The following is a 27,527-nucleotide window of genomic DNA, read 5'->3' as shown; positions in this document are numbered from 1 at the left end:
CCACCAAGAGTACATTAATATACATATTTGGATACCACTGTAGCCCAAAAATTTAAGCTAATGAGCTTGGTTCCATTTAGATATATTGACTACTTTTAGGGGCAAAACTAGAATTTTTAGTGTGGGGGGACAAATGTTTATTTATTTTTTTTGAGATGATCACAAGGGGTGGATGTTAAGATTCCCTAAGGCAAGCAATCTTTTATTGCTCTCATTCCTAAGAAAGTGGGGGCGGTGGATCTTGAGGACTTTCGTCCGATAAGTCTTGTTGGGGTGGTGTACAAGCTTATCGCTAAAGTCTTAGCGAATAGATTGAAAACGGTATCGGCCAAGATAATCTCAGAGTCTCAAAATGCTTTGGTCAAGGGAAGGCAAATCCTGGATTCGGTCCTTATAGGGAACGAATGCATTGACAGCCGTTTGCGTTTCGGGATTCCTGGTTTGTCATGCAAGCTGGACCTTGAGAAGGCTTATGATCATGTGAATTGGGACTTCTTACTGCTCCTTCTTCAGAAATGTGGTTTTGGGTAGAAATGGAGAGACTGGATTGCGTTTTGTATCTCTACGGTTCAATACTCAGTCTTGGTTAATGGAGAACCAGCAGGCTATTTTAGTAGTTCTTGGGGGATTTGTCAAGGATTAAAGATAAATTTGTCAAAGTATGAAATTGTTCCTATTGGGGAGGTGCAGAATATTGATTTGTTGGCTAGCATTTTTGATTGTCGGGTGGTCGGCTTACATATGAAGTATTTGGGGCTTCCTTTGGGAGTGCATTGCAAGGATACCACAATCTGGAACAGTATGCTTGAGACGACAGAGAGGAGGTTGGCTGGGTGGAAATTGGGTCTTTTATCAAAAGGGGGAAGGCTAACCCTGATTAAAAGTACTCTCTGTAACCTTCCAACCTATTTGTTATCTCTTTTTCCCATTCCCTCGAGTGTGGCAAATAGGTTAGAAAAGTTGCAAAGGGATTTTTTATGGGGTGGTACCAATGAGGAGACTAAGTTTCACTTAGTTAAATGGTCTTTAGTGTGCACTCCTTTGAAGGATGGTGGTTTGGGGATTAGAAATGTGTGAAGGTTCAATCAAGCTTTATTGGGGAAATGGTTATGGCGTTATGCTACGGAGAGGGAAGCTTATTGGAGGAAGGTCGTTGAGGTAAAATATGGAAGAATGGAGGGAGATTGGTGTACAAAACAGGTTGATATGCCCTTTGGTGTAGGGGTTTGGAAGCATATAAGGAGAGGGTGGGAGTTTTTTTCTAAGTTCATCAGATTTGAAGTTGGTGATGGCTCCCAAATTAGGTTTTGGCATGATATTTGGTGTGGTGATCACCCTTTGAAGGAGTCTTTCCCTGAATTGTTTTGTATTGCAAGAAACAAAGATGCTTGGGTGAGTGATAATATGCAGTTTTTGAATGAGGAAGTACATTGGAATGTTCCTTTTTGTCGAGCGGCTCAGGATTGAGAAGTGGAGGTGGTGTTGACTTTCTATGAGAAATTGTATGAGACGTGGCGTCATGATGGGGGGGTGGATCGCATTTGGTGGATCCCCTCAAAGTGGAAGCTTTTTGAGGTACGTTCTTTCTTCGGTGTGATTCCTTCTCCTGCAAAGAGGCACAAGGTGGGGGAGCTATTCTTTTCCGTGGAAGAGTATTTGGAAGGTTAAAGTCCCGCTCAGAGTTAGTTCCTTTGTGTGGACGGCTACCCTTGGAAGGATTCTCACTTTGGATAACCTTCGGAAGAGAGGTTTGATCGTGGTGGATTGGTGTAGTATGTGTAAGAGGAGTGAAGAGTCCATTGATCATCTCCTCCTCCATTGTGACGTGGCTCGTGCTCTTTGGAGTGTTCTTTTTTCTCTTTTTGATGTGAAGTGGGTCATGAATGGTAGGATTAGTGATCTCCTTGCTTGCTGGGAAGGCCAAAGAGGTAGAGAAATGCCTTGTGTGGACTATTTGGAGGGAGAGAAATGCTCGATGTTTCGAGGATAAGGAATTGACAATGGCGGAACTTAGCAATAGGTTTCTCAATTTGTTTTTCCATTGGGCGGGTGTTTTGAACATTCTTCAAATTTCTTCGTTGCATCAATTTGTAGATTTACATTTTTCTTTTTATCTTTAAAGGGGTGTGTTTGTATACTTCCTGAGTTCCTATGTACTTGGGTTGCGCCCCTTTACGTTTTTCAATGATATTCTTGATTATTTATCAAAAAAAAAAAAAATGAGGGGCAGCATCTATGGAGCTATGGAGGTGGAATAATAAACATGAAAAGGCAGGTAATGAACGACATCATATATGGAGGGTTTGATAATAAACATGGAAAGGTAACAATCTTCAAGAATTGTATTCCATCAATAAAAGATCCACAATGGTTATTTTCCTAGAGAAGGCGATTATGAATTAACAAGTCAATAATATAGATTACATTCCTTATACAATTTCAATTAGTTTTCTATAAATGTAACCCTTAGGCGGCAAGAAGAATCATTGAATGAATTATCAACTCAATGTTTTCTTATCTTATTGTGTGGTCTCTAAGAGGAAGGCAGATTCAAATTAGTAAGGTGATCTTACACAAAAAAAAAAAAAAAAGAATCATTTATGTAAATTTAGTGAATTGGAGTCTGGACTGGAAGGAAACTAAATGAATGAGAACATTTTCAATTTTCCAGGCTAGAAGAGGGAGAAAACTAAAATTAAAAATGGGGCAAAAATATTATTTTGGAGGACAAAATTATAAAAAAAAAATGTATACTATAGGAAGGATTTTAAAATTTTTGGAGGGAAATTTTCGGATTTACATGCTAGAAGAGGGACATAAATATTATTTTAGGTGACAAAATTATAAAAAAATGTATATTTTAGGAAAGATTTTAAAATTTTTGGAGGGACTAGGTCCGCCCCTGACTACTTTATTTATTTATTTTTATCAATGTGAGACACAACACTTATACGTGTACTCACAACAAATCTTTTCGTCACGTGTGACTCTCTTTCAGTTTGATCAAGCTCCCCCTTGCATGTGAGCCCTTTTACAAATCCAAGAGTCTCATGCGTACAAGAGTTGCTCCAATTGTTGGCCACGGAAAACAACTTTGCTCCAAGAGCCATCCGCATGCTTTACCAAAGCAAAACCAAACGCGTCAAAGACCAAGATAGTCGTATGGGGGATGCTAACCATAGCTTTGATACCAATTGTTAGGGAGAGAATCATTTGGAGAGAGTCCACTAAGAGCACATTCAATATACACATTCGGACACTACTCTAGTCCAAAAGCTGAAGCTTTGTTGCAATTGGTGCAATTTGGCGTACAAGAGTTGCACCAATTACGGACCACAGATGATTAATGTACTCTTAGTGGACTCTCTAGATGATTCTCTCCCTAACAAATACCAATGGCTAGTTTCACTAAACAAAAGCACAACTTTTCCAATCAACGGCTGGTATAATACAAGTAAGCCTAAGATATCTGTTATACTTGTAAAAGGGTACTATTGTATTGTAGGTTGATTTAGTCAAGTTATCGAAGAAGAGCAAAAAGGGGAGAATTTGCATTAATATGTTCCCAAGTTTATTAGGGTTTAGACATGGACATATACGTGAAGTTGTTAGGTACCTCTCGCTAGAATAGAGAAAAGAAAAATAAGATACCTCTCCCTGCCTATAACAACCCGCCCTAAATGTTATGATATTGTCCGCTTTGGGCCAAGTCTGAACGGTTTTAGGTCTCATACTATTAGAGAGAGCATATTTCATATAAATACATCATTTTTTCCACACCCTCTTGGGCTCGTGCACTCCTTCTTGGGACCTAGCGTCCTCGCTGGCAACCCTCATGGGCTTGTGCACGCTCCCCTCATCTCAGGCTGGACTATGACTCTAATACCATATGTAACACCCTGCCCTAAATGATAATATTGTCTGCTTTGGGCCAAGTTCGCACAGTTTTATTATTAGATTTACCCAAAAAGGCCTCATACCATTTAGAGAGAGCATATTCCATATAAATATATCATCTTTTCGACACCCAGGCAATGTGGGATGTCACAATCACTCCCTCTTGGGACCCAGCATCTTCGCAAGCGACCCTCATGGGCTTGTGCACGCTCCCTCCATCTGAAGCTGGACTATGACTTTGATACTATATGTAACACTCCACCCTAAATGATACGATATTATTCTTTTTGGCCCAATACTGCATGGTTTTATTATTGGGTTTACCCCAAAAAGCCTCATACCATTTAGAGAGAGCATGTTCTATATAAGTACACTCCCTTTCTCACACCCAGGCAATGTGGGACGTCACATTATGGCTTTGATACCATATGTAACACCCTGCCCTAAATGATATGATATTGTCCGCTTTGGGCCAAGCCCTCACGATTTTATTATTGAGTTTGCCCCAAATGGCCTCGTACCATTTAGAAAGAGTATATTCTATATAAACACATCTTTTCTACATCCAGGCAATGTGGAATGTCACACTAGCATTACAATTGCCATTTTTTTTTTTTTTTTAATTTTAATTTTTTATAATTCTTCTTTTTGGCCAATGTCAATAGACTGTTAATGAATAATGAATAATGAATAATGTTGCTCATGGACTTGCTAAACTTTAAGTGGCTCATTTTTATTTTTATTTTTTATCAACAGATGTTGACACTGACATGCTACTTAGAAAGGACTTGGTCACACTTGATGAGGCTGTGAAGACTGCAAATAATGCTGTTTTATTGGCTGTTAATGCCATATCTGTTCTTATATCTGTAAGTTAATTTTCTCAGATATCTTTTTCGCTCTCATTTTTTACCAGCCTTGCCTTCACTCGATTATATCTTTCCAGGAAACACACAGAAAACTGATAGATGTAGCACATAATGATGTGAAAGAAGTCCAAGTTTCAGAACTTATTGAAGTAAGTTACCTAAACCATCCCCTCTTGCATTGATTATTGATGGATTAAATTAAACACTTAATTATTCACGATTTATTTGTCACTCAGGCTGTTCTTCATGGCTTATGATTTCTAAGTACTTTATTTTTTGTTGCGCTTTTATTCTGTTCTAACTTGGTCCCTTCAAGAGGAACTTTCAAAATTATGTCTTTTACTCCCTGAGTTCCTGCATTGCATATCTTCTTCTTTCTGTTTATTGCTTATTCTAGTACTTTTTATGGTTAATGCAACCATTTACAGATTCTAGAAAGCTATAAGGAAGCAAAGGTTGGATTTGGAGCTGGTTACAATGCCAAAACTTCAATTTTACAATCTCTATATGATTGCCCTTTCCTTGGTGTTGGTGTAAAGGTATGATCAAAGTAAAGTCTGAGTAGCATTGTTTGTGTCATAACCATGTTTTGGTTCCTTCTGATAGCTTTCTTTACAATTAAAATTTCTAGTGTCAAATATTTTCATCATTATCATGCATTTATTAAGTATGGGGAAACTACAATTATAATCCTCCGACCTTGGAGTTGGTTTCTATTTGGTCCTTGAACTTCTAATTTAAGCAATGCCAAGTCTAAACTTTATAAATCATCAATGTCACCCCCCCTCCCCCATACTCATGTATTTAATTTTGCTAAAAGAGTGAACGCATGACAGATCATGTGATTTTCTTTGGCCTAGACGTCTCATTACATGGATGCGTTCAAATAATCTCTCTCTCTCTCTCTCTCAAGTGGTAACACCCAAAACTATAAAATAACACGAAAATTAGAAAAATTGAATAAATAATTGGATTTTTTTTTAGTTATTGGTATGTTATACATGCATGTTGTAAGTCTTGAATACATGATTTACCCTCCATCCTGGTCTTAAAAGGGTGGTATGTTGCGTCCCAAACCCAAAATGGGTATGGTAACAGCTATAAATGTGAAATTCCCAAATCCATGGTTTTTTGTTCCTGACAGAAACAAGCCCAAGCTCTAATACCAATTTTAAGTTCGACTAAAATTTTAAATTCCAGTCCACAAACAAAAGTCAATTTGAACCATATATGTAACATATACTCCAACATAATCAAGCTCCCTTTTAAGTGTATTCCCTTGCAACAATATCTAGGTCCTGCATACCTGGAGTCTACAAACTCCCAAAGTCCATTCACCAATCCACACAATATCCAACACATCCAAACATGTAATAGAATAAATAATAATACCTTAATAGCAATAATCAAGAATAAAGTCATAATAATTACCCATTATGACAAGGCAACCTTTAATAACCCATGTGACAATAATATCTCCAAAGAAATATCATATGCAATTCCAATCTAAATTATCAAGAACAAAACCAAATATAGTCCACTAAGGCTAGTGGAAGTAGTTTATTTTAATTTTATGTTTAAGCTATTTTAGACAACTTACCTTTCTTTATAAAGCGCATGCTACTATAAGAAACTTAAAACAAAAAAAATTTAACACAAATCCTTTTGTAAACAGTATCAGAAAATGTGATAGTATTGGAGATAAAACAATTTTTTTTTTCCCCACACATTTTGTGATTGACCTCTCTTCTCTCTTATCCACCTCCGCCTGAGTGTAGGCATGTGGGTGGTGCGTGAGCACTGTTTGGGTGTTTAGTTTTCAGTTGCTTGGTTAATGTCATGGCTGGTTTGAGAAGGTGGTCTGTGGAGTCCAAAGTTTTTGATTTGCTGATTAAGGGAGGGGCTTCAGGGGTGAGGATTTTTGAAAGAAGCAATAGGAAACAAAAATCCATTTTTTTGCAGAAGGACGAGTTAGTGTGGCTGGCGCACATAGTGGAGGACTAGGTGATAGTGGAAACTTCTGAGGTCTTTTGGGATCAATCCAGAGCAGGGTACCCACGGATAATTGCGCAGAAATGTTCCAACAGACATGGACGTTTGTTGACGGTAGAAGAATTTGATGGTAGGCAAAGATGTGGTTCGATTATTATCCCAGAAGGACGATATGGTCAAGGATGGGAACATTTTATCTTGAAGGTGCGTCTGGCAAAGTCATCTCTTTGTGAGGTCAGAGAGGCCAGGGAAGGAAAAAGGATCAGGAGGGGGCGGGAAGGAGGAGTTACGTGGAGGTTTTGGGGTTGTCATTGCAACCGACGGAGGATTGTTTTAATTCTTATTCTGAGCCGATAATTAGGGTGCCAAGGTGGCTGAACGAGGCCTCTGCAGAGATGGACAAGCAAGCCCAAGTTTTTGCCAAGCATGTGGTGGGTTCGCAAAAGATCATTGTCCCGGTGAGGACTGTCGGTGGCAGTGGGGAGGGTCCAAAGAAGATCTAGTCTTCTGTTGTGGCGGGAACGTGCAACCCAAAGGAAGGGGAGCCTTTGGGGGATTTCAACAGGGCTCCGGCGAGTAGGTTCCCACTTCCAGTGAACAGCTTGTATACCACGGCGAGGCTGACATCATCGAAACTTGGTGCTGATCACGTGAAGGGATGGGAGGGGGATGGCTGCCATGACGAGTAGTCCTCCTTTCGTGTAAAAGTCGAACTCATTAATGCTAGGGAGTTGCTGAGCAGGCTAAAAGGAGAGGTTGATGTGGGATTGGAAAGGCTTGATATAGCAATTAAATATATGGAGTGCCAAAGATTTACATCCAAGCTTGGTGGGGCTTGCGATTGTGGACCGGCAAGAGGGGACAAAACCAAGCTCGGTGTGGCCCAGTCCAAGGAGGCTTATACGGGGCGGCCCAAGTTGGTTCATGGAAAGGCCTCTCAACCTGTCAAGACTTACTTCAAGAAGAAGAATGCTCGGCCCATCGTGGACTGTGGTCTCGTTAATGGTCCTGTCAGTAAGGCCCTGGTTTTGCAAGATATCTCTACTGGGGAGTTTGGGCCTAGGCCATTGGAGAAAGGGGAGGGCTCGGGTGCAGGGCTGAAGCCAGTAGGTGCACCGGACTTCGCGGCGGGCGGTTCCAATGCTCTGGTGGGCGCCGATGGTAATCCTGAATGTTCCCATTTCTAGGTCGTTACCCTGTGCCAGGGATGCCCATGCCGCTCCTCCCCTGCCGATTGATTCTGCGTCTTCGACAGAGGTGCCGACGAAGGTAGCATCGTCTGGTAAGGGGCCAGCGAGGAAGATTCCGGTGAGGGTTGGTGTTATGGGAGATGATTCGACGGTGGGTTCCACTGTTCAGGTAATTTTGACGATGGAGTTATGCGATTTTGCTACGGGTTCGCGGGTAAAGACGCAGGCTGTCCCTCTTGTTCCTGACGTTTCTCCTACTCCAGTGTTCGGTCTTGCTGATCAGTGCTCTCCGAAGAGTGGTTCGAGCGTCTCTGCTATGGGGATTCTGGGTAAGAAGCCTGACAAGTGGGCGTCACCGGTATTCTCTGGGTCTGCTGCCGGTGTTTGTGCGGAGTCTGGGAGGGAAGAAATCTTTGGGAGCGGTCCTGTGGATCAGCCTCTAGGTGGTTCTGAGTTGGGTATTCTAGGTAAGGAGCCGGGTATATGCACGACACCGGTTGTAAATTTGGGAGGAGATTCCCCTGTAGATGAGGTTTCCTTTTCTCAGGAGTCTTTCATCCCAAATTCTCTAGATGAGGAGCCGTTGGTGGTGCAGGAGAGGGCTTTCATTACTAAGGCTTGCAAAGAAGTTGGCCTCTCTTGCGATGGAGAAGAAAGGAAGCTTGAGGAGACCATTGGGTTACTTATCGCTGACAACAAGGGCAGTGAAATGGAAAGAGAAGAGTTTACACCTGCAGTTAAAAAAGGTAAGAGAAAGCTTAATAATCTGCAGTCTCCGCTTAATTTTTTGGAGTATTCTACGAGGGACAGGAATAAGGGGAGGGCCAATCGAGTTAAATCATGAAGCTTAAGATTCTTTCATGGAATGTGAGAGGTTTGAATGAGAGGGATAAGAGGTTGAGGGCTAGAAATCTGCTCAGAAGTTGGAAGGCAGATGTAGTTTGCTTTCAAGAGACGAAGATGGATTTTTTTTTCATTCAGCTTAGTGAGGAGTTTATGGGGCTGCCCGTATGTGGAGTGGTGCTATGTTCCTTCTATTGGGGCTTCGGGTGGTATTTTGCTCATGTGGGACAAGAGGGTTGTTGAGAAGGTAGATGTTGCTTTGGGGAGTTATGTGGCGGCCTGCTCATTCAAAAATGTTGAGGATGGTCTTGTTTGGGTGTTTGCGGGGGTGTATGGGCCTAATAGAGTCAATTCCAGGCGCCTTCTTTGGGAGGAGCTGGCAGGGGTTATGAGCTGCTAGGACGTGCCGTGGTGTATTGGTGGGAATTCCAATGCCACTCTTTATCCAAGTGAAAGGTTGAGGGGAGCTTATTCACGGTCTGCAATGAGGGATTTTGGTGAGTTCATTTCGGAGCAGGGCCTCATGGACCTTCCCTTAGTTGGGGGGATCTCTACCTGGTCTAATAATCGTTCTTGGTCTAGGCTTGACCATTTTCCAGTTTCTCCGGTTTGGGAAGCTCGTCATCCGGACTTGCGTCAAAAGAGGATGCTTCGGGTTTGTTCTAATCATGCTCCTATTATTCTGGACTGCAATTCTTCTTCAGGAGGCAAAACACCTTTCAAATTTGAGAATATGTGGCTCAAAGTGGAGGGTTTTGTGGATAAAGTTCGCAGCTGGTGGGTCTCGTATCAATTTCATGGTACTCCGAGCTTCATTCTTTCTAAAAAGATGCAAGCTCTTAAGTGGGACATTAAAGGATGGAATGCTCAAGATTTTGGCAACGTGGGGCTTGTATTAAGGCTCGTATGGAGGATCTTAAAGCTCTTGATAGGGTGGAGGAAGAGAGAGGTTTATCTTTTGAAGAGATTGAGAGGAAAATGGTGCTTGCTAGAGAGTTAGAATCCTCCCTCCTACAAGAAGAAATCAGTTGGAGGCAAAAATCTAGGATCTGTTGGTTGAAAGAGGGTGATAAGTGTACGAAATTCTTCCATCGAATTACTAATGCCAACCGAAGACAGAATTATATTGAGTCTTTGAACATTAATGGCACTACTACTTCTGATCAAGTGGCTATTAGTTATCATATCACCCGTTTTTATGAGTCGCTCTTCACAGAGACTCTTAGTTGGAGACTGAGGTTGGATAATCTTCATTTCGACATGTTGGATGTTGATGAGTCTTCTAGTCTGGAAGCTCCTTTCGAGGAAAGGGAGGTGGTTAAAAAAATGGATAGAGACAAGGCTCTAGGCCCGGATGGCTTTTCTATGGGTTTTTTCCAGGATTGTTGGGATGTGATCAAACTGGACATTATGGCTGTTTTTGCGGAGTTCCATAATCGAGGTAAATTTGAAAAAAGTCTTAATGCTACGTTTATTTCTCTTTTTCCAAAGTCTCATGGGGCATCCGATCTGAAGGATTTTCGTCCAATCAGCCTTGTGGGGGGGGACCTATAAGATTATTGCTAAGGTTTTAGCCAATAGAATGAGGAAAGTTATGGATCGGGTCATCTCCAACCCACATAATGCCTTCGTCAAAGGTAGACATATTTTGGATTCGGCTCTTATTGCCAATGAATGCCTGGATAGCCAAATCAGATCTGGGGATCTCGGCCTCTTGTGTAAGTTGGATATAGAAAAGGCTTATGATCACATGAACTGGAAGTTTTTGCTCTACTTGTTAAGAAGGTGCGGTTTTGGTGAGAAATGGTGCTTATGGATTGAGCATTGTATCTTGTCTGTGTGGTTCTCGGTTTTGATCAATGGTTCTTCTTCCGGCTTCTTTGAGAGTTCACGTGGGGTGAGACAAGGCGATCCCCTTTCGCCTTTTTTGTTCATTATAGTCATGGAGGCGTTCAGCAGGATGATTAATGTAGGGGTTTCATCAATGATTTCTATGTGAGTGCAAAGAGTTTGATCGGGTTATTGTTTCTCACCTTCTTTTTGCTGATGATACGCTGGTTTTTTGTGTGGCTACTCCTGACCAAATTAGATTTATTAAAGTCTTTCTTATTGGCTTCAAGGCTGTCTCAAGGTTAAAAGTAAATCGGGCCAAATCTGTTTTGGTCCCTGTCGAAGGTTCGGTGAGGCGGGTGAGTTGGCTGGTATTCTAGGATGTGGCACCAGTTCTTTGCCTTTGAAGTATTTGGGTCTTCCGCTAGGGGCTTCGTTCAAACTTTTGGCTATATGGGAAGGCATGTTGGAGAAGATTGCTAGAAGGTTGGCCCCTTGGGAACGTTCGTATCTGTCCAAGGGGGCTAGGCTCACTCTCATCAAGAGCACCTTATCTAATCTTCCTACCTATTTTCTGTCTCTCTTTCCCATCACTGCTTTTATGGCAATCGCATTGAGAAAATTCAACGGGATTTTTTATGGGGTGGGCTCAACGACGAGCCTAAGTTCGACTTGGTTAGTTGGCACAAGGTTTGTTCTCCGATTTCTGAGGGTGGTCTAGGGATTCGAAGTTTGCGTTTTTTTAATCAAGCTCTTTTGGGGAAATGGTTGTGGAGATTTGCTAATGAGGAAGAAGCTTGGTGGGGAAGAATCTTGGTGGCAAAGTATGGGATGTATTGGGGCAGTTGGCGCTCTAAAGTCCCTCGTGGAATGCATGAGGTGGGGTCATAGAAACACATTTGTAGGGGTTGGAGGCCGTTTCACCGTCACTTTAGATTTGATCCTGGCTTGGGGTCGAAAGTCAAATTTTGGGAGGATATTTGGTGCGGTGAGATGTCCCTCAAGGATGCTTTTCCCGGTCTATTCAATATTGCTAGCAATAAGGATGCTTCCATTGCGGATATCAGGGAGTGTTTAAATGTATGGTTCATTGGAATGTTACCTTTACTCGTAGAATTCATGATTGGGAGGAGGTGGTCTTAGCCTCCCTATTCTCGCTCTTGTATTCGCTCTCGATGTGTGGGGAAGGGGAGGACCGGATGTGGTGGATCCCTTCAAAAAAAAGGAAGTTTGAGGTTCGCTCTTTTTATAGGAAGCTTGTCCTTAAAGTGCCCAACCATTTCTCTTGGAAAAGCATTTGGCGCACCAAGGCTCCTTTGAGAGGCGTTTTTTGCTTGGTTGGCCGCCCTTGGGAAATCTCTTACCTTGGATAATGTTCGGAAGAGGTATTGTTGTGACTAATCGATGTTGTATGTGTGAATCGGAAGGGGAGTCTGTGGATCATCTCTTTCTTCATTGTGGGGTTGTGCGCATGATGTGGGATTATCTTCTCTCGTTTCAACATGTGTTGGGTTATGCCTAGAAGCGTCAAGGAGATGTTTGCTAGTTGGTGGTCGGGCGGTAAATCCCGTAGTGCCGTGGTGTGGAAGATGGCTCCCCTTTGTTTTTTATGGTGCCTATGGAAGGAAAGGAATGCTAGATGCTTCAAGGATTTGTCGAGGAACCTTGAGGACCTTGCTCATTTCTTTTTGTACACGCTTTTCACTTGGACTGAAGGCTGGCTTGCACCCTTAGTGATCAATTTTCCGGATTTTATTTTTATGTTCTCTTCTTTATCCCCATCTTAGTCGCTCTCTTGTATATTTCCTGTGTACTTGGGTTGTGCCCCTTTGTACTCTTTTAATGCATCATTACTTAAAAAAAGAAAGAAAATGTGATTGTATATAAAGCATGCTTTCCAAGAATATGCATATCAAAATAAAGTATTCAGTTTATATTTATTTAAAAGTATTCTATGCAAATATGTAACATATCACTATTAGCAATTTTTTTTTTTTTTTTGATAAGTAAAAATTTATATATCAAAAGCGCAGAGGGGCGCAACTCATATACACGGGAAGTATAAAAGAGAGCGCCTAAGAGGGAGAGAAGTGAAAGAGGAAATCAGAAAAAACTAATTACTAAAGGAGCTAGCCAAGCGGCCGTCCAAGAGTAAAGAGTAAAGAAGAAAAGATGAGTCAGTTCCTCTATAGTCCTAGTAGAGTTTTCAAAACATCTAGCATTTCTTTCAATCCATATACACCACATAAGACATAGAGGGATTATCTTCCAAACTACCGCGCTTCGAGCACGACCTCCCGACCACCAGCAATAGAACAAATCCCTCACTCTGCAAGGCATAACCCAATGCAACCCAAACCGACTGAAAATAGTGTGCCAAAGAGTTTTTGCGGTTTCGCAATGGAGAAGAAGATGATCTACTGACTCTCTTGACTTTTTGCACGTACAACACCACTCCACCACCACAAGGTTCCTCTTCTGCAGATTATCATGAGTCAAAATTTTGCCTAGGGCCGCGGTCCACCCAAAAAAAGCCACTTGCAAAGGCACCTTAGTGCGCCAAATACTCTTCCAAGGAAACATCTCATGGTCAAAATTAGACAAGGCCTTGAAGAGGGACTTAACCTCGAACTTACCTTTCCTAGACGAGGCCCAACAAATACGATCCACCGTACCTACAGAGATCTTGCACGAGTACAACCGATCAAAAAAAGGACCAACCAAATCCATCTCCCAATCCTGAACAGGTCGCACAAAAATGACATTCCACTCTATAACCCCACTCCTCCAAGTAAAATTGTCCTTCACCCAAGCTTCTTTGTGTCTAGCGATGCTGAACAAAGATGGGAAGTCTTGCTTCAAAGGATTTTCCCCACACCAAATATCATGTCAGAAACGAACTTTCGAACCCACCCCCACCTCAAATCGACAACCTTTGGCAAAGGAACTCCAACCTTGACGAATATGCTTCCATACACCCACACCATGAGAACCCGAAACCTCCTTCATTCTCATTCGCATATCTCCAAAGCCATTTCCCCAAGAGAGCTTGATTAAACTGATGCAACTTTCGAATACCAAAACCACCGTAATGCAAGGGACGACAAACTTGATCCCACTTTACAAGATGCAACTTAGCCTCATCTCCCATTCCTCCCCACAAGAAATCTCTTTGGACTTTCTCAGGCCTTTTAGCTACACTCATGGGAATTGGAAACAAAGACAAGAAGTAAGTCGGAAGATTAGACAACGTACTCTTAATGAGAGTTAAACGGCCTCCTTTAGAGAGGTACATCTTCTTCCAACCTGCTATTTGACGCTCCATCTTCTCAATCACATCATTCCACATAACCGTGTCCTTATACGGCGCCCCAAGAGGGAGACCCAAATACTTCATGGGCAAAATCGGCAACACTACACCCAAGGATATTAGCTAACACCCCAATGTTCTCCACCTCTCTCTCCAATAGCCACAATTTTTGACTTTCCAAGATTAACTCTCAAACCCGAAATAGCTTCAAAACATAAAAGAATGAGGCGCACATACCAGATTTGTTCGAGAGAAGCTTCACAAAAAATCAAGGTATCATCAGCAAATAAGGAGTGAGAGACCTCCAAATCCGAGACAACCCTATCTCCCACCGAGAAGCCTGTCAAAAGTCCTTCGTCAACCGTAGCATTCACCATCTTACTCAACGCCTCCATAACAAGCACAAAAAGTAACGGAGAAAGGGGATCTCCTTGCCGAATTCCCCTCGAACTGCTAAAGAACCCTTCCGGAGAGCCATTTACTAGAATGGAAAATCTTACTGACGTAATACACCACTCTATCCAAGCCTTCCACCTCTCCCCAAATCCACACCTATGCAGCAAGTACAAAATAAAGTGCCAATTTACATGATCGTATGCCTTTTCCAGGTCCAACTTACAAATAACACCTGGCACCCCTTGCTTCATGCGACTATCCACACATTCGTTTGCAATAAGAACCGAATCTAGGATTTGTCGGCCCCCTATGAAAGCATTTTGAGAGTAGGAAATAACCTTACCCAAGACAGTTCTTAACCTAAAGGCGAGAACCTTAGAAACAATTTTGTACACCCCTCCCACCAAGCTTATGGGCTGAAAATCCTTCATCTCCACCGCATCCGCCTTTTTCGGTATCAAAGAAATGAAAGTAGCATTCAAGCTCTTCACCAACTGCCGTTTGCGATGGAACTCATCAAAAACTACCATAACGTCTTGTTTAACAACACCCCAACAAGCTTGAAAAAAAGCCATGGAGAAACCATCTGGACCCGGTGCCTTATCACCATCCATACCTTTTATCACCTCCCAAACCTCCTTTTCCTCAAACTCTCTTTCCAACCACCTACAATCCTCCTCATCAATAGACAAGAAAGGCTGGTTGTCCATTCTAGGCCGCCATGAACTTTGCTCCGAGTATAAATTTTGATAATACTGCACCATGTGATCTTTAACCTCAACTGGATCATCGGATAAAACGCCATTAATACGAAGCACTTCCACACGATTGTACATGCGATGAGAATTCGCCATCTTGTGAAAGAAACGAGTATTTCGGTCCCCCTCCTTGAGCCACAAAGTTCTCGATTCCTAGCGCCAGTGAATCTCTTCACACAACAAAGTGTTCTCCAAAACTTTCAACATATCCGCCTTTCGAGTCTTCTCCTCTTGATCTAACCCTCTCGACTCTGTCAATTCATCCAACTCTTGAATACCTCCCATCAACTCCTTTTTTCTCCCAATATCGCCAAACACCTCCTCATTCCATTTTTTCAAATCCATTTTGAGGGATTTTAATTTATTAGCTAACACATAGCTAGGTAGACCCTCGAAATAATAAGATCCCCACCAAGAGCTAACCTTGTCGAGAAAACCTTTGGCTTTGAGCCACATGTTCTCAAATTTGAAATACTTTTTACCTCCGCAATGAACCCCACAATCCAGAGAAATAGGGAAATGATCGAAGAGCATGCGTTGAAGTCTTCTTTGTGACACTACTGGGAAATGATCTTCCCAATCCGAGGAAAGCAAGAACCGGTCTATTCTAGACCAGGTCTCATTTTCTTGATTATTGGACCAAGTAAATTGTCCCCCCATCATCAGAAAGTCCACCAAATTGTTCTCCGAGATGAAGTCCGAAAACCGCAGAGTAATAAGAAGCACTAGAGCACTCACTAGGGAATCGAACAATATTAAAATCCCCACCAAAACACCAAGGAACCTCCCACACATTCATCAAACCAGCCAACTCTTCCCAAAGGATCCTCCTCTCCACATCCTCATTCGGACCATAAACCCCTCCAAATGCCCAAACCCAGTTGTCTTCCACATTTTGAAAAGAGCATGCCAAAGTGAACTGCCCCACACACTCCTCCTTACACTCCACCACCCTCCTATCCCACATCATTAACATCCCCCCCGACAAACCATTAGACCCTTTATACTTCCACCCCACATGTTGACCACCTCAAAGATTGTGAACCACCTCTCGGGAGATAGTCTCCATCTTGGTCTCAATCAGACAAACTACATATGCTTTCCACTCCTTCAAAAGACCTCTAATACGCAACCTTTTTTTGAGGGCATTCAACCCTCTCACGTTCCATGCTACGATGTTAAGCTTCATGATCCACCAATTTGACCCTTCCCACGACTCCTACCTTGCATAGGGATTGTCTGGCCCCTGTCAACAAGAATAGCACTACCTGAAAGTCCCCCAAATCAGAGTCATACTGCTTCCTGGCATCTTCAATAGACTTGAACAGAGCTGCCAACTCCTCCTTCACATGATCCAACTATTAGCAATTGATATGTTATGTTATCTTTCACATACATGATTAGAATATAAATTAAATGATTAAATTCATCTCTTCTTATCAGCTTTGTATTTTGAGATAAGTAGTAATTTAACATGATATCATAACCGATAGTGGTGTGCAGTATGGTGGAGTCGCACAAGCACGAACAAAGGTCCCTGTCTTAAGGACAAAAATGTGTAAGCTGCGAGTAAAGATGGGTGTTCTTGGCGTGAAGGGCAAAGGTTCAGGACACTGGCTTGTTTAAAGCTTCTTGGAGTAGTCTTGGTGGCATTTCCATCAGGACTATGGTTTGAATTTCCTTGGATGTAAACAATTTCTTGGGGCCAGCCTGCAAGCGAAGCTGGAGTATTACCCGATCTGTGTGGAAGGGGTGCTTTACATGGGTCCGAGGTTTACCCAATAAGTGTGGGTACATGAAGTAGCTCTGTCTTGGAGAGGTACCTCATTATCAAAAAAAAAAAAAAAAAAAAAAAGGATTCTTCGAGTAGGAATACAAAGGTGCAAGCTGTGAGCATGGATGAGGGTCCCTAGAGTAAGGAGCAAAAGGGTTCATGGCATGGGCACAAACGAGAGTCTATGAAGTAGGGACGAAGGTGTGGGGCGCGAGGAAAACAACAGCCCACAATTGATCTTGGAGAAGGCCCTTAAGATTGATAAAAAGGCTTTCGTTTAAGGGGAAGTGTAGCATTGTGGTGATGGACTCACACATGAGAGAGAGATTGTTGAGTATACATGTGTGAATTTAAAATAGGTTTGACTCCCACATTGGAAATATGTAAGAAGTGTGAGTAATTAATATAGTATTGTTGGGCTTAAACCCATAGGCTTAAGCTTTTGGGTTAAGTGGTTTCTCAATATGCTATATTATGGGCTCACTAAAAGATTCTTCAAGCTATCAATCTTTCAAAGAAGTGGTCTCAAAAGCTTAAATTATTAAGAAGAGATGAATTTAATCATTTAATTTATATTTTAACACTTTCCCTCACGTGTAGGCTTAAACTCCCCCTTAATTAGTGAGGCTCAACACGTGAAATACTTAATTGAAATTGGAGGTGAACGACAGAGTCTAGGTTTGAATTCAGGACCTTTGCTTTTATACCAATTTGAAAAAACTAATAACGAAGGAGGAGAGGAAGACAAGATCAAAGAATGGTATTCTTATTCCTTAATGATTTTCATACTGTTTATATAGGTTTAAATAAGAGAGAATACAATGGAAAGCAATTGCACTTAGAATCTATTCATAATCAGAATAAAATCAGGGAGAGAAATTAGGGAGAGAAGTAATTTCCATCTTCAACATACATTACAAACACATCACCAATAGGTTATTATGTTTTGTCATACCATATGATTGGGTTGTGCTGTCTCCTTTCTTAGAACTTGGACCCTTTCTTTAGCCTAAGAAAAGGCGGTCCTCCCCCTTGGAGTCTATGTTGTTGGTGTTCCTTTCATCGGAACCCATGGCAATGTGAGGGTGTGTTGAGTCTATGTTGTTGGTGTTCCTTTCATCAGAACCCATGGCAATGTGAGGGTGCAACACAGAAGGGTTCAATAATTGTTCGAAGTGTTTGTAATACTGAACAACTCACAAGATTGGTCACAGATGCTGCTATAATGCATCGAACAAGTAGAAATACTGTCAATATTGACAGAAGTGAGAAAAGGGGAAGGATGTAGTAAGATATGGAGCAACAAAGAAATTCTGGTCCAGCCTCTTCCAAGGCTGGTTCTGGATCACAGGTGTGATGTTTTGCGTGTGGAGAGAAGGGATCCACTTCATTTGCTTGTCCACAGCAGCGGTGAACCTTGTAGAGCTTGAAGATGAAGAAGTGCTACTGGAACCAACTTATGATGACTATGATGATGAGGAAGAGGATGTTGATATTTACATAGTACAAGGAGTCTTTGATGGTATGACAATCTATGACAACACCAAGAGTGGAGGAGGAAGATTGGAGGTGGTATAATATCTTCGGAACGAGCTCTTTGTGGTAGGAAGGTGTGTGATGTTCATCTCAATGGGTAGCTGTGAGAGCATTATTTCGGCAGTTGAAAAGTTGAAATTGCTTATTGGAAACATCCTCATCCGTACAAAATTGTGTAGTTTTGAAAATCTAACGAAGTGTTGGTCACATCTCGTTGTTTAGTCAATTTTTCCATGGGTGACAATATTGACAGTGAGGCTATGTGATATTGTGCCTATTGATGCATCTCACATTCTATTGGGTAGACCATGATTATATGACAATGACAGGATCCACCTACTAGATCCCACACTTATTCATTCAGAAGGGGTAACAAAAACTATACCTTGCATTCTCTTAGGGAAGTAGACGTTAGTTCCTTGAAACATATAAGGATAATGGCTTCTTGACTGCAGCAATGTTTGAAGCTCAGAGTCAGTATATGAGAGTTATGTATGCACTGCAGCACTGGTTTGCAAGGTTGGGAAGGAAGTTTGGCCTTTAAGTTTGATGATTATCCTCCAGTGATTGAGCATGCTATTGATTTAGTACCAGGAGTAGTTATGCCAAATCTCTGCTTATAGAATGCTGCCTGTGGAGCAAGTAGACAGGTTGACGAGTTGATTCCCAAAGGTTTGGTGCATGAGAGTTAAAGCCCTTGTGCTGTCGCCTTGCTTGCACTTTAAAGATCAATTTGCTTGAAAGGTGGCATCTTTGGTTAGTTGATATCAGATCTACTCTAGATCTAATTTTTCCTTGCCCCATCAAATATTCAATATCAACATTATTCAAATATTTCCAGAATTCATACTTCCTTTATAGGACATATATTTGGTTATTTTCGAAATTCCGGATTAAGTCTACCTTTTGAGCACCTACGATAGCCAAGAATTACCACCACACGTGCCTCAATTAATTAACTTGATCATCATCAATAAATTTACCATAATTACCTACTACCCAAAAGACTCAATTTTCAAGTTAGTCCTACGCTAAACATGATCAAAGCCAATTAAGGCTTTTAATTGTCCATTAGGAAACTTAATTTTACAATTGAGCTATCAATTTGAGAATATCACAACCAGGCTTAATTAATCCCCAATTTTCCCCCTAATTCTCTACTTCTTCCAATTTCATTAGACTCAATCTTATTTGGATATTTATACATGTAATTCAGGCCTCTAATTGCACAAGTGTACTATCAATTTAACCAATAACGTTCGGGAAAACAAAAATCCCCAAATTTAGGGCTACTTGGAACCATAAATTCCAATTCTTTCAAATTAAATCACAGCCAACATTCATTATGAATGTTTAGGCACATAATTCTAGTCCCTCAATTTCATAAATAAATCATCAATTTCATGCAATTACCACTGTAAGGCTAGAACTAAACTCCCACTTCAATTCACATCAATTAAAAATACAATTAACTAAAATAAACATTAAAATACTGTAGATCAGATCAGTTTATCTACCCAGAACAAATCAATTTGATGAATTTAACCAATTTGGGTCAAGTTGGGTATGGGTTGCCAAATGGGTTCCCACAAAAATTGGGGTTATTCCAGCTGTGAGGAGGGGCAACGACAGTCGCTTCCTTGCCAGATAGCAGGCCAATGTCCGGCTAGGTGCAATCAGCCAAAAGAACCAGTCCGTTCGGGTTTCTCACAGCCAAATGAATTTGGCTCAACTCCTCTTCTGAACTCAATTAATAGTCCTTTTGCATTATGTGCAAGGAAATTAATAGACAAGAATTATTCCTACAAATTGGAACCTCAAAAATAGGAGTAGAACGTTAGATTTAAATTCAAGAACTAAATCAAGAAATAATAAACAAGTTCAAAACTTAAAATGTGCATGGATTAAAATTACAAATTAAATGGGCTTGAAGTTTTGGATGAGTTTGTATTGGTGAAGATTGATTTTTAATAGGCTGGAATGAATGAAAAAGAAAAGGATTTGGGAGAACTTGGCCTTACAGATGGGAGAGGTGAAATTGCCTTTGGGTTGACGAGATTGACCTTTTAGAGTTTCATAACTGAGAAATTTGGTCATGATTGATTATTCAATTCCTAACCTAAGCCCCTCAAAACATTGTTTGTGTACTTTACTGCAACATCCACTTGCTCTGCGGTATTGATACTCTGTTGAGCTGCCATTTTGTGATCTGCAGTTGGCTAACTTTCCTTACCAGATCCTCCAAATGTGTTTGGTTCACCATTGTTTCTTGGTCTTGGCCTTTTAGGAAGAAATTGGCAGCAGCAGCAATGGAGGTGAAGGATGTCCAGTCACCATTGTTGCTGTTGTTAATATTGGTGTCATCACTTGGATTGTTATTTGCTCATCCTGTTAGCAAAATTAAATAGATGAGCAATGGGGAGTTGGCACTGCAACAAATTTGTAAAGTTTAGGCTCAAAAATGTTGCTTAAAATTGGATGTTCGGCAGCCAAAAAGAAAAGGTGTTATTGGGCCCTCCCCCCGTAACCACCTTTTGTAATGATTTTGTTCCACAATCTAATGGTGCCTTTTCTTTTTCTTTTTTTTCTTTTTTTTTTTTGGGGTAGGATTTGAATGGCGTGGTTATATGCATCCTTGCAAGTTCAAACGCTGTTGATAAAAGTGATGCCTTTCTGCGTACTTTCCGTCAAACTACAGAATACGCTGGAAGCATTATATTATCTCTGATCCATGAGCCTAATCTGGAGCCCAACCTGCTATTAACTACGGTACTTATAGTCGGGTGAGATCTCTTGTTTTTAGATAAGAATGCACTACTAAGGCCTTAATTCTTGGTTTTGTGGCTGTTAATTTGTTCCTTAATAGGCTGTACTGTTTCCTTGATAGCTGTCAATCACTCGAGAACTGAAATTCAGGTTGCTTCAATATTAGTTAAGGAATTTAGAACATCACGTAATCCTAGAAATTGAGAATCTGCAAGGACCATTCGTAAATGTCTATGTTTGCAAGTTAGTTGTCAGCTTGTCATTGCTGTTGTTGATTGATTGTTGCTGAACTTGTGATAACTAGTAGCTCTTAAGAGCTGAAGCTTTTGGGGAAACTTGTTGTCAACTTGATATTAGAGCATACCCGATTCAATTTATATACCTACTTTTATTTCACTTGTTTTCTCTCTTCTTTGTTGTCATCTTACTCTTTTCTTCCTATTTATCTATGTCCATCTTCTTTGATAAATTGATTGAAGGACCAAGTAATCATTTTTTCTGATAAATAAGTAATTCATTGAAAAGCACAGAGGGGCGCAACCCTAGTACACATGAAATATACAAAGAAAGGCCCCACTAAAGGCAAAAAAAGGAACATATAGATAAAAATTGAGACATGGTGGAAATCTTAGGCACACTACAAGCGTCAGGCCAATGGAACATTGTTTGAATAAGCAGCTTTTTGAGCTCTTCCATTGACCTTTCTTGATCTTCAAAACATCTTGCATTCCACTCTCACCAAATAATCCACATAAGACACAATGGTGCTATTCGCCACATCTCCTTAGCTAAGATATTACCTTGCTGACCACGCCTGCAAACTAACAAATTGCCATCCCTCCCAACCGGATCCATGTGACATCAAAAAGAGAAAATAACACACTCTATAAAGCTCATGCCACCTCAGAGTGAAGGAGAAGATAGTTGATAGACTCATCACTTTGCTTACACATACAACACCATCTCACCACAAGATAGTTGATAGACTTACCACTTTTACGCAAATAATTCAAAGTCAGAATCTTTCAAAGAGTCGCCGTCCGCACAAAGAAACTGACTTGCAATGAAACTTTGACTTTCCATGTACTCCTCCACGGGAATGACGAAGTATCTGTTCCTAAAGAAGAAAGCATGCGAAAAAAAAAGACTTTACCTCAAAGATGTTTCGTTTGAAGTAGTCTACCGCATGCAGTCCGTCACCCCATATGACTATGAAAGGCATATAACTTCCCAAAAAAAGCCTTCACCACCTCTACCTTCCAATCTTGGACAGCTCGTAAGAAAGGAACATTCCACTATATAACTCCATTGGACAGTTGCATATGATCCCTAACCCATGCCTCCTTATTACTAGCGATTCGAAATAATTTAGGAAAAGCTCCCTTCAAGGGCTGATCCCCGATCCAATTATCGTACCAAAACCTAATGTGGGAGCCATCTCCTACTTTGAAACTAATAAATCTCGAGAAAACTTCCCACCCTCTCCGAATATGTTTCCACACTCCAACTCCATAGGGACCCTCCACCACTTTGGTACACCAACCGCCATTCATGCACCCATGCTTGACCTCAATAACCAACCTCCAATACGCCTCCCTTTCTGTCGCATATCACCATAACTTTTTACCCAATAAAGTGAGATTGAAAGTGCGCAAGTTTTGGATGCCCAAACCACCACCTTGCATGGGAGAGCAAATTTGTGCCCATTTCACTAAATGGAACTTAGGCTCCTCATTTAGGCCACCCCATACGAAATCTCGTTGTAGCTTCTCCAATCTGTTCGCCACACTCACAGGAATAGGGAATAGGGGTTGGACAAAGTGCTTTTAATCAGTGTGAGCCTCCCACCCTTTGATAGATACATTTTCTTCCAACCCGCCAATTTCCTTCCCATTTTCTCAACAATATGATTCCAAATGGTGGTAGACTTGTAGGGCGCCCCTAAAGGAAGACCCAAGTATTTCATAGGTAATCTTGCCACCCTACAACCAAAGATGCTTGCCAGTCTATCAACATCCTCCACCTCACCAATGGGAACAATCTCAGACTTTGACAAGTTAATTTTTAGCCCTGAGACAGCTTCAAAGCATGGAAAAAGACAGCGCAGATTTCTGACTTGATCCTTAGTGGGCCCTATCATCAGAGATGTGTAAATGGATTTGCTGGAAATCATTGTAGGTTGTTGGCCAAAGTTCAGGCCAGAAGCTGATATCAACAAGATTCATAGCTGTCATTATTCTATATTGTGCCTGTTTTTTGAGGAGTTGAAGGCTTGAGCATGGCCATTTAATATGACTGTTTGGACTATAGACTTGTCAAGGTCTGTTGCCATATTATCCAGATGTGTCTCAGCGATGACTTCCTTGGTTATTGTTTGATCATTTTCCGCTGATGTTAGATACTGGAGTGGGGAGTAGGGGTTGGAGGTTTTTTAAATTGAAAACATGTGGCTGCAATCCGAGGGTTTTGTAGAGAAGGTCAAGATGTGGTGGGGATCCTACAAATATGAGGGGCGTCTAGTTATGTGTTGGCACAGAAATTGAAAGCACTGCAAGTTGACTTGAAAAACTGGAATGCGGAGGTCTTTGGGGATGTAGGGAAGTGGAAGAAGGCGATGATGGAGGGTCTTTGTGAGCTGGATCGGGTTGCAGGGGGGAGATCGTTAACTAAAGATGAGATTTTGAAGAAGGCAGAGTATTCTAGAGAGTTGGAGCAGAACATATATCTTGAAGAAGTAAAATAAGTTGGAGACAAAAATCAAGAGCCTTGTGGTTGACAGAGGGAGACAATAATACGAAGTTCTTTCATCATTAGCAAATTCACATAGGTGACAAAATTCAATTGCCTTTTTAGTGGTGGATGGGAACATGATTGATGAGCCATGAGTAATTAAGGACCACATTGTGAATTTCTAAAAGATATTGTACTATGAACAATATAGGTGGAGACCTAAGGTGGATGATCTATCATTTCTCACCATTGACGAGGGGGAGAGATTTTGAGGAATGTGAAGCGTGGGAGGTGGTGAGGAATTTCAATGGTGGTAAGGTGCCCAGACCTTATGGATTTTCTATGGCTTTCTTCTAGAAGTGTTGGGAGGTATTAAAGGTTGACATTATGGCATTTTTTAAGGAGTTCTGTAGACGTGGAAAATTTGAGAAGAGTCTTAATGCTAAGTTTGTCTCTCTTATTCCGAAGAAAGGTGGGGCAATGGAGCTTAAGGATTTTCAACCTATCAGTTTAGTAAGTGGGGTATACAAAATTATTTCGAATGCACTAGCGAACATGTTGAAGTCGGTTGTGGGGAAGATTATATCACATTCTCAAAATGCGTTTATCAAAGGAAGACAAATCCTGGATTCTATTTTAGTGTCAAATGAATGTTTGGATAGTCAGATTCGCTCTGGGGAACTGGGTATCCTTTGTAAACTGGATTTGGAGAAGGCCTATGATCACATTAATTGGGAGTTTCTATTATATATGCTATAGAGAGGTGGTTTTTGGGAGAGATGGCGAGGTTGGATAGATCATTGCATCTCTACGGTTCGCTTCTCCATTCTTATTAATGGTTCACCTTCGGAGTTTTCTAGTAGCTTATGTGGATTACGACAGGGGAATCCATTGTCTCCATTATTGTTCGTGGTAGTTATGGAGGTTTTAAGTAGGATGATGTCTGCTACAGTGGAAAGCGGGCCTCTATCTGGGTTTTCGGCAGGCTTTAGAAACCATGAGGAGACGATAGTGTCACATTTGTTGTTTGCAAATGGTACGTTACTTTTTTGCGAGCCTAGCGTTTAAAAATTCCGGAATTGAAGATGTTTGTTTCTATGTTTTGAAGCGGTGTCGAGGTTGAAAATAAATTTGTTTCAAGTTTGAGATTGTTCCTGTAGGCGATCTGGGGGATGTGGAGAGATTGGCTAGCATTATTGGGTGTGGGTTGGCTTCGTTGCCAATGAAGTATTTGGGTCTTCCCTTGGGTGCTCACTATAAGGCCTCTACTATTTGGGGTGGCATCATTGAGAAAATGGAGATAGAGTCAGATACAATCAGAAAATGAAGCGCGCAACCTGTCGTTTTGCCTCTGGCAAAACAACCTGTTGTTTGGGTCTACCATGTACGACGTGTTGTTTTGTTCATGGCTATATGACCCATCATTTGAGCCTTCATATCGAAATACTTCACGGCCGCATCATAACACTGTGATTTCTCTAGAAAACATCTTAGGTCTCACTGCCAAGCCTTTTCACCCTCATATGTTCGTCTATCGTCCACCCACAATGATCGGGAAGAATGGTAGTTTGTCGGCACAGGGACACCGGTATCCTACGTGTGCTGCCAACACAGACCCACTTGAAGCAAAATTTCAGATTTTCCTTAAAAGTTGCAAGCACGGGTTTGCGATGGTAACAACTGCAAGCCAAAAAGGTTCCGTTATCGTGGAAAGCGACACAAAGGCGAGAGGAAAGGAACAAAACATTATGATATGAAGTTGAATAATTGAAAGATAGGAAAGAAGAATTTGATCTTATTATTTCTTGATGATTCAATGATACATCTACACCTGTTTTCAAATAGAAGTAACACACTGATATGGAATTACAGTAAATGAGATATAGAAAGGAAATCAAATCTGGAAAAATAAAATACTGGAATAAAATCATTGGTTAATCACTTCTTTTAGTACCTGTGGTTTATTGACCTTTTTTTGGTTTTGTCCTCCTGAATTTTTATTCGTATCGTACATGGTTCCTCCGTGAAGTATAAAAAATGAGGTAGCCCCTTTGTCCATCTTCCATCCATAAAACTAACGGAAATCGTCAAACCAATCATAAATTGCCATGTGTCCATATGCCTTATTAAAAAGGAAAAAACTCAATACAAATTGAAAAATAAATAAAGAAATAAAAATAGAAAACAAAAAATACTAAAAATATTTATAAAAAAAAAAAAAGGTGTGGAAGGGGTGAGCCACCCCCATATGGCCAGCCAAAGGTGGTTTCAGCCACCCTTGTGGCCAGTCTAGGGGTAGCCAAACCACCCTCATGGCCCTTGGCGATGGTTTCCCCGCCCTCAAAATGCCAAAAGAAAAATAAACTAGGGGTTAGCCCCTTGGGAGCGGCCAAAACCACCCACAAGGGCCATGGGCCTTGGGGCCCTTAGCCAAAACGGGGTGGCTAGCCAGCTCCATTTTCTCCCTTTGAGCCACCCCTTCCAATTTTTTTTTTTAAGAAGTTTTAATGTTTTTTATAAATTTTTTTGGTTTTTAGTTTTCAATTTTAATGAGTTTTTCAGTTCTTAATGAGGCATATGGCCACGCCCTAGTTTTTAATTGGTTTGACATGGATTTTTGTTACTTTTATGGATGGAGGGACCATCTTCGTTTCTAGCCTTAAGCAAGGTACCATCTACGATACGAATTAAAACTGAAGTGGGCAAAAATAAAGTCATTAAATCACACGAGGGTCAAAGGTATTTAATCAAATCTGAATCATATGAGTTGCATCTCTTTTACATACTTCACCATTGCCCTATTTCTGCCCTCTTGACAACTTTGGACCCACGAAAATCACTTACAAAGGCTAATCCGATGCTTAGAATGAGCAGCAAGTGGTAGAGTGACACACGGGCCTCTATTGAGAGTGGGCTTTGTCAGGCACTGTTCATCATCTTCAACCTCTGGCTCTATTTTCTGGTTTTTTCATCCTTAAACTTTGATTAGTCATATCTCATACATTTTAAGTTGAAATTAGGTGTGTAATATGTTGTTTTAATGCTTATGAAACAAAGTATCTAACCATATAGCTTTAATTTCCAGAAAACAATGTTTATTGGGTCTAAATTAAGCTGAAATGGTTCGGCCCTAACATAAACACACAATATTAGGGCTTCAAAATACTCTCTACATGCCATGAAACTGACATCATAAAAAACATACTCATGAGACAAACTTGACCTGATATATGTCGTAATATAGCCTCCAATATTAAATTCGAATTTAGAAAAAATAAAATAAAAAAGGCATATTTTTTCTTTCATGGTCACAAACCCAATCCAACACATTAGATATTATAAAATCACATTCATAAGGGTGAAAACAAGCACATAAAGCTCTAATACCAATGTTAAAAGAAAGTTATTCGATATATCTTCCTCCAAGTGGATCTGACACAGGTCGGATCTCTTGTTTGTCTTACAACCTATGCCCAATTCACAATTACAAGAACCAATAGCTCTTCCTCCTCACTTAGGAGGCTATCAAAGTCTCCCTTTTAATTAGCGTTAATTAGCGCACTTCAAATTCTAGGGGCCATGATGGTTACTCTAGAGATGATGAACGTAGAGGGAGGAGCTGTATTTTTTGTTATT

General features: G+C 40.9%; 1 protein-coding gene across 1 annotated transcript in view; it reads left to right on the top strand.

The window, feature by feature from the left end:
- The window catches only part of ARC3 (GTP binding protein), a 69,604-nt gene that overhangs the window by 32,114 nt on the left and 9,963 nt on the right, over positions 1–27,527 (top strand). The window contains exons 6-9 of the mRNA XM_088515082.1: positions 4,654–4,766; positions 4,844–4,915; positions 5,195–5,305; positions 21,003–21,178. Coding sequence (XP_088371208.1) covers positions 4,654–4,766; positions 4,844–4,915; positions 5,195–5,305; positions 21,003–21,178 — 472 coding nt within the window. The remainder of the gene's footprint in view (positions 1–4,653; positions 4,767–4,843; positions 4,916–5,194; positions 5,306–21,002; positions 21,179–27,527) is intronic.

This window comes from Corylus avellana, chromosome 4 (assembly GCF_965113065.1).
Source record: "Corylus avellana chromosome 4, dhCorAvel1.hap1.2, whole genome shotgun sequence".
NCBI classification, from domain to species: Eukaryota; Viridiplantae; Streptophyta; class Magnoliopsida; order Fagales; family Betulaceae; genus Corylus; species Corylus avellana.
This window is presented reverse-complemented; position numbering and strand designations above follow the sequence as displayed.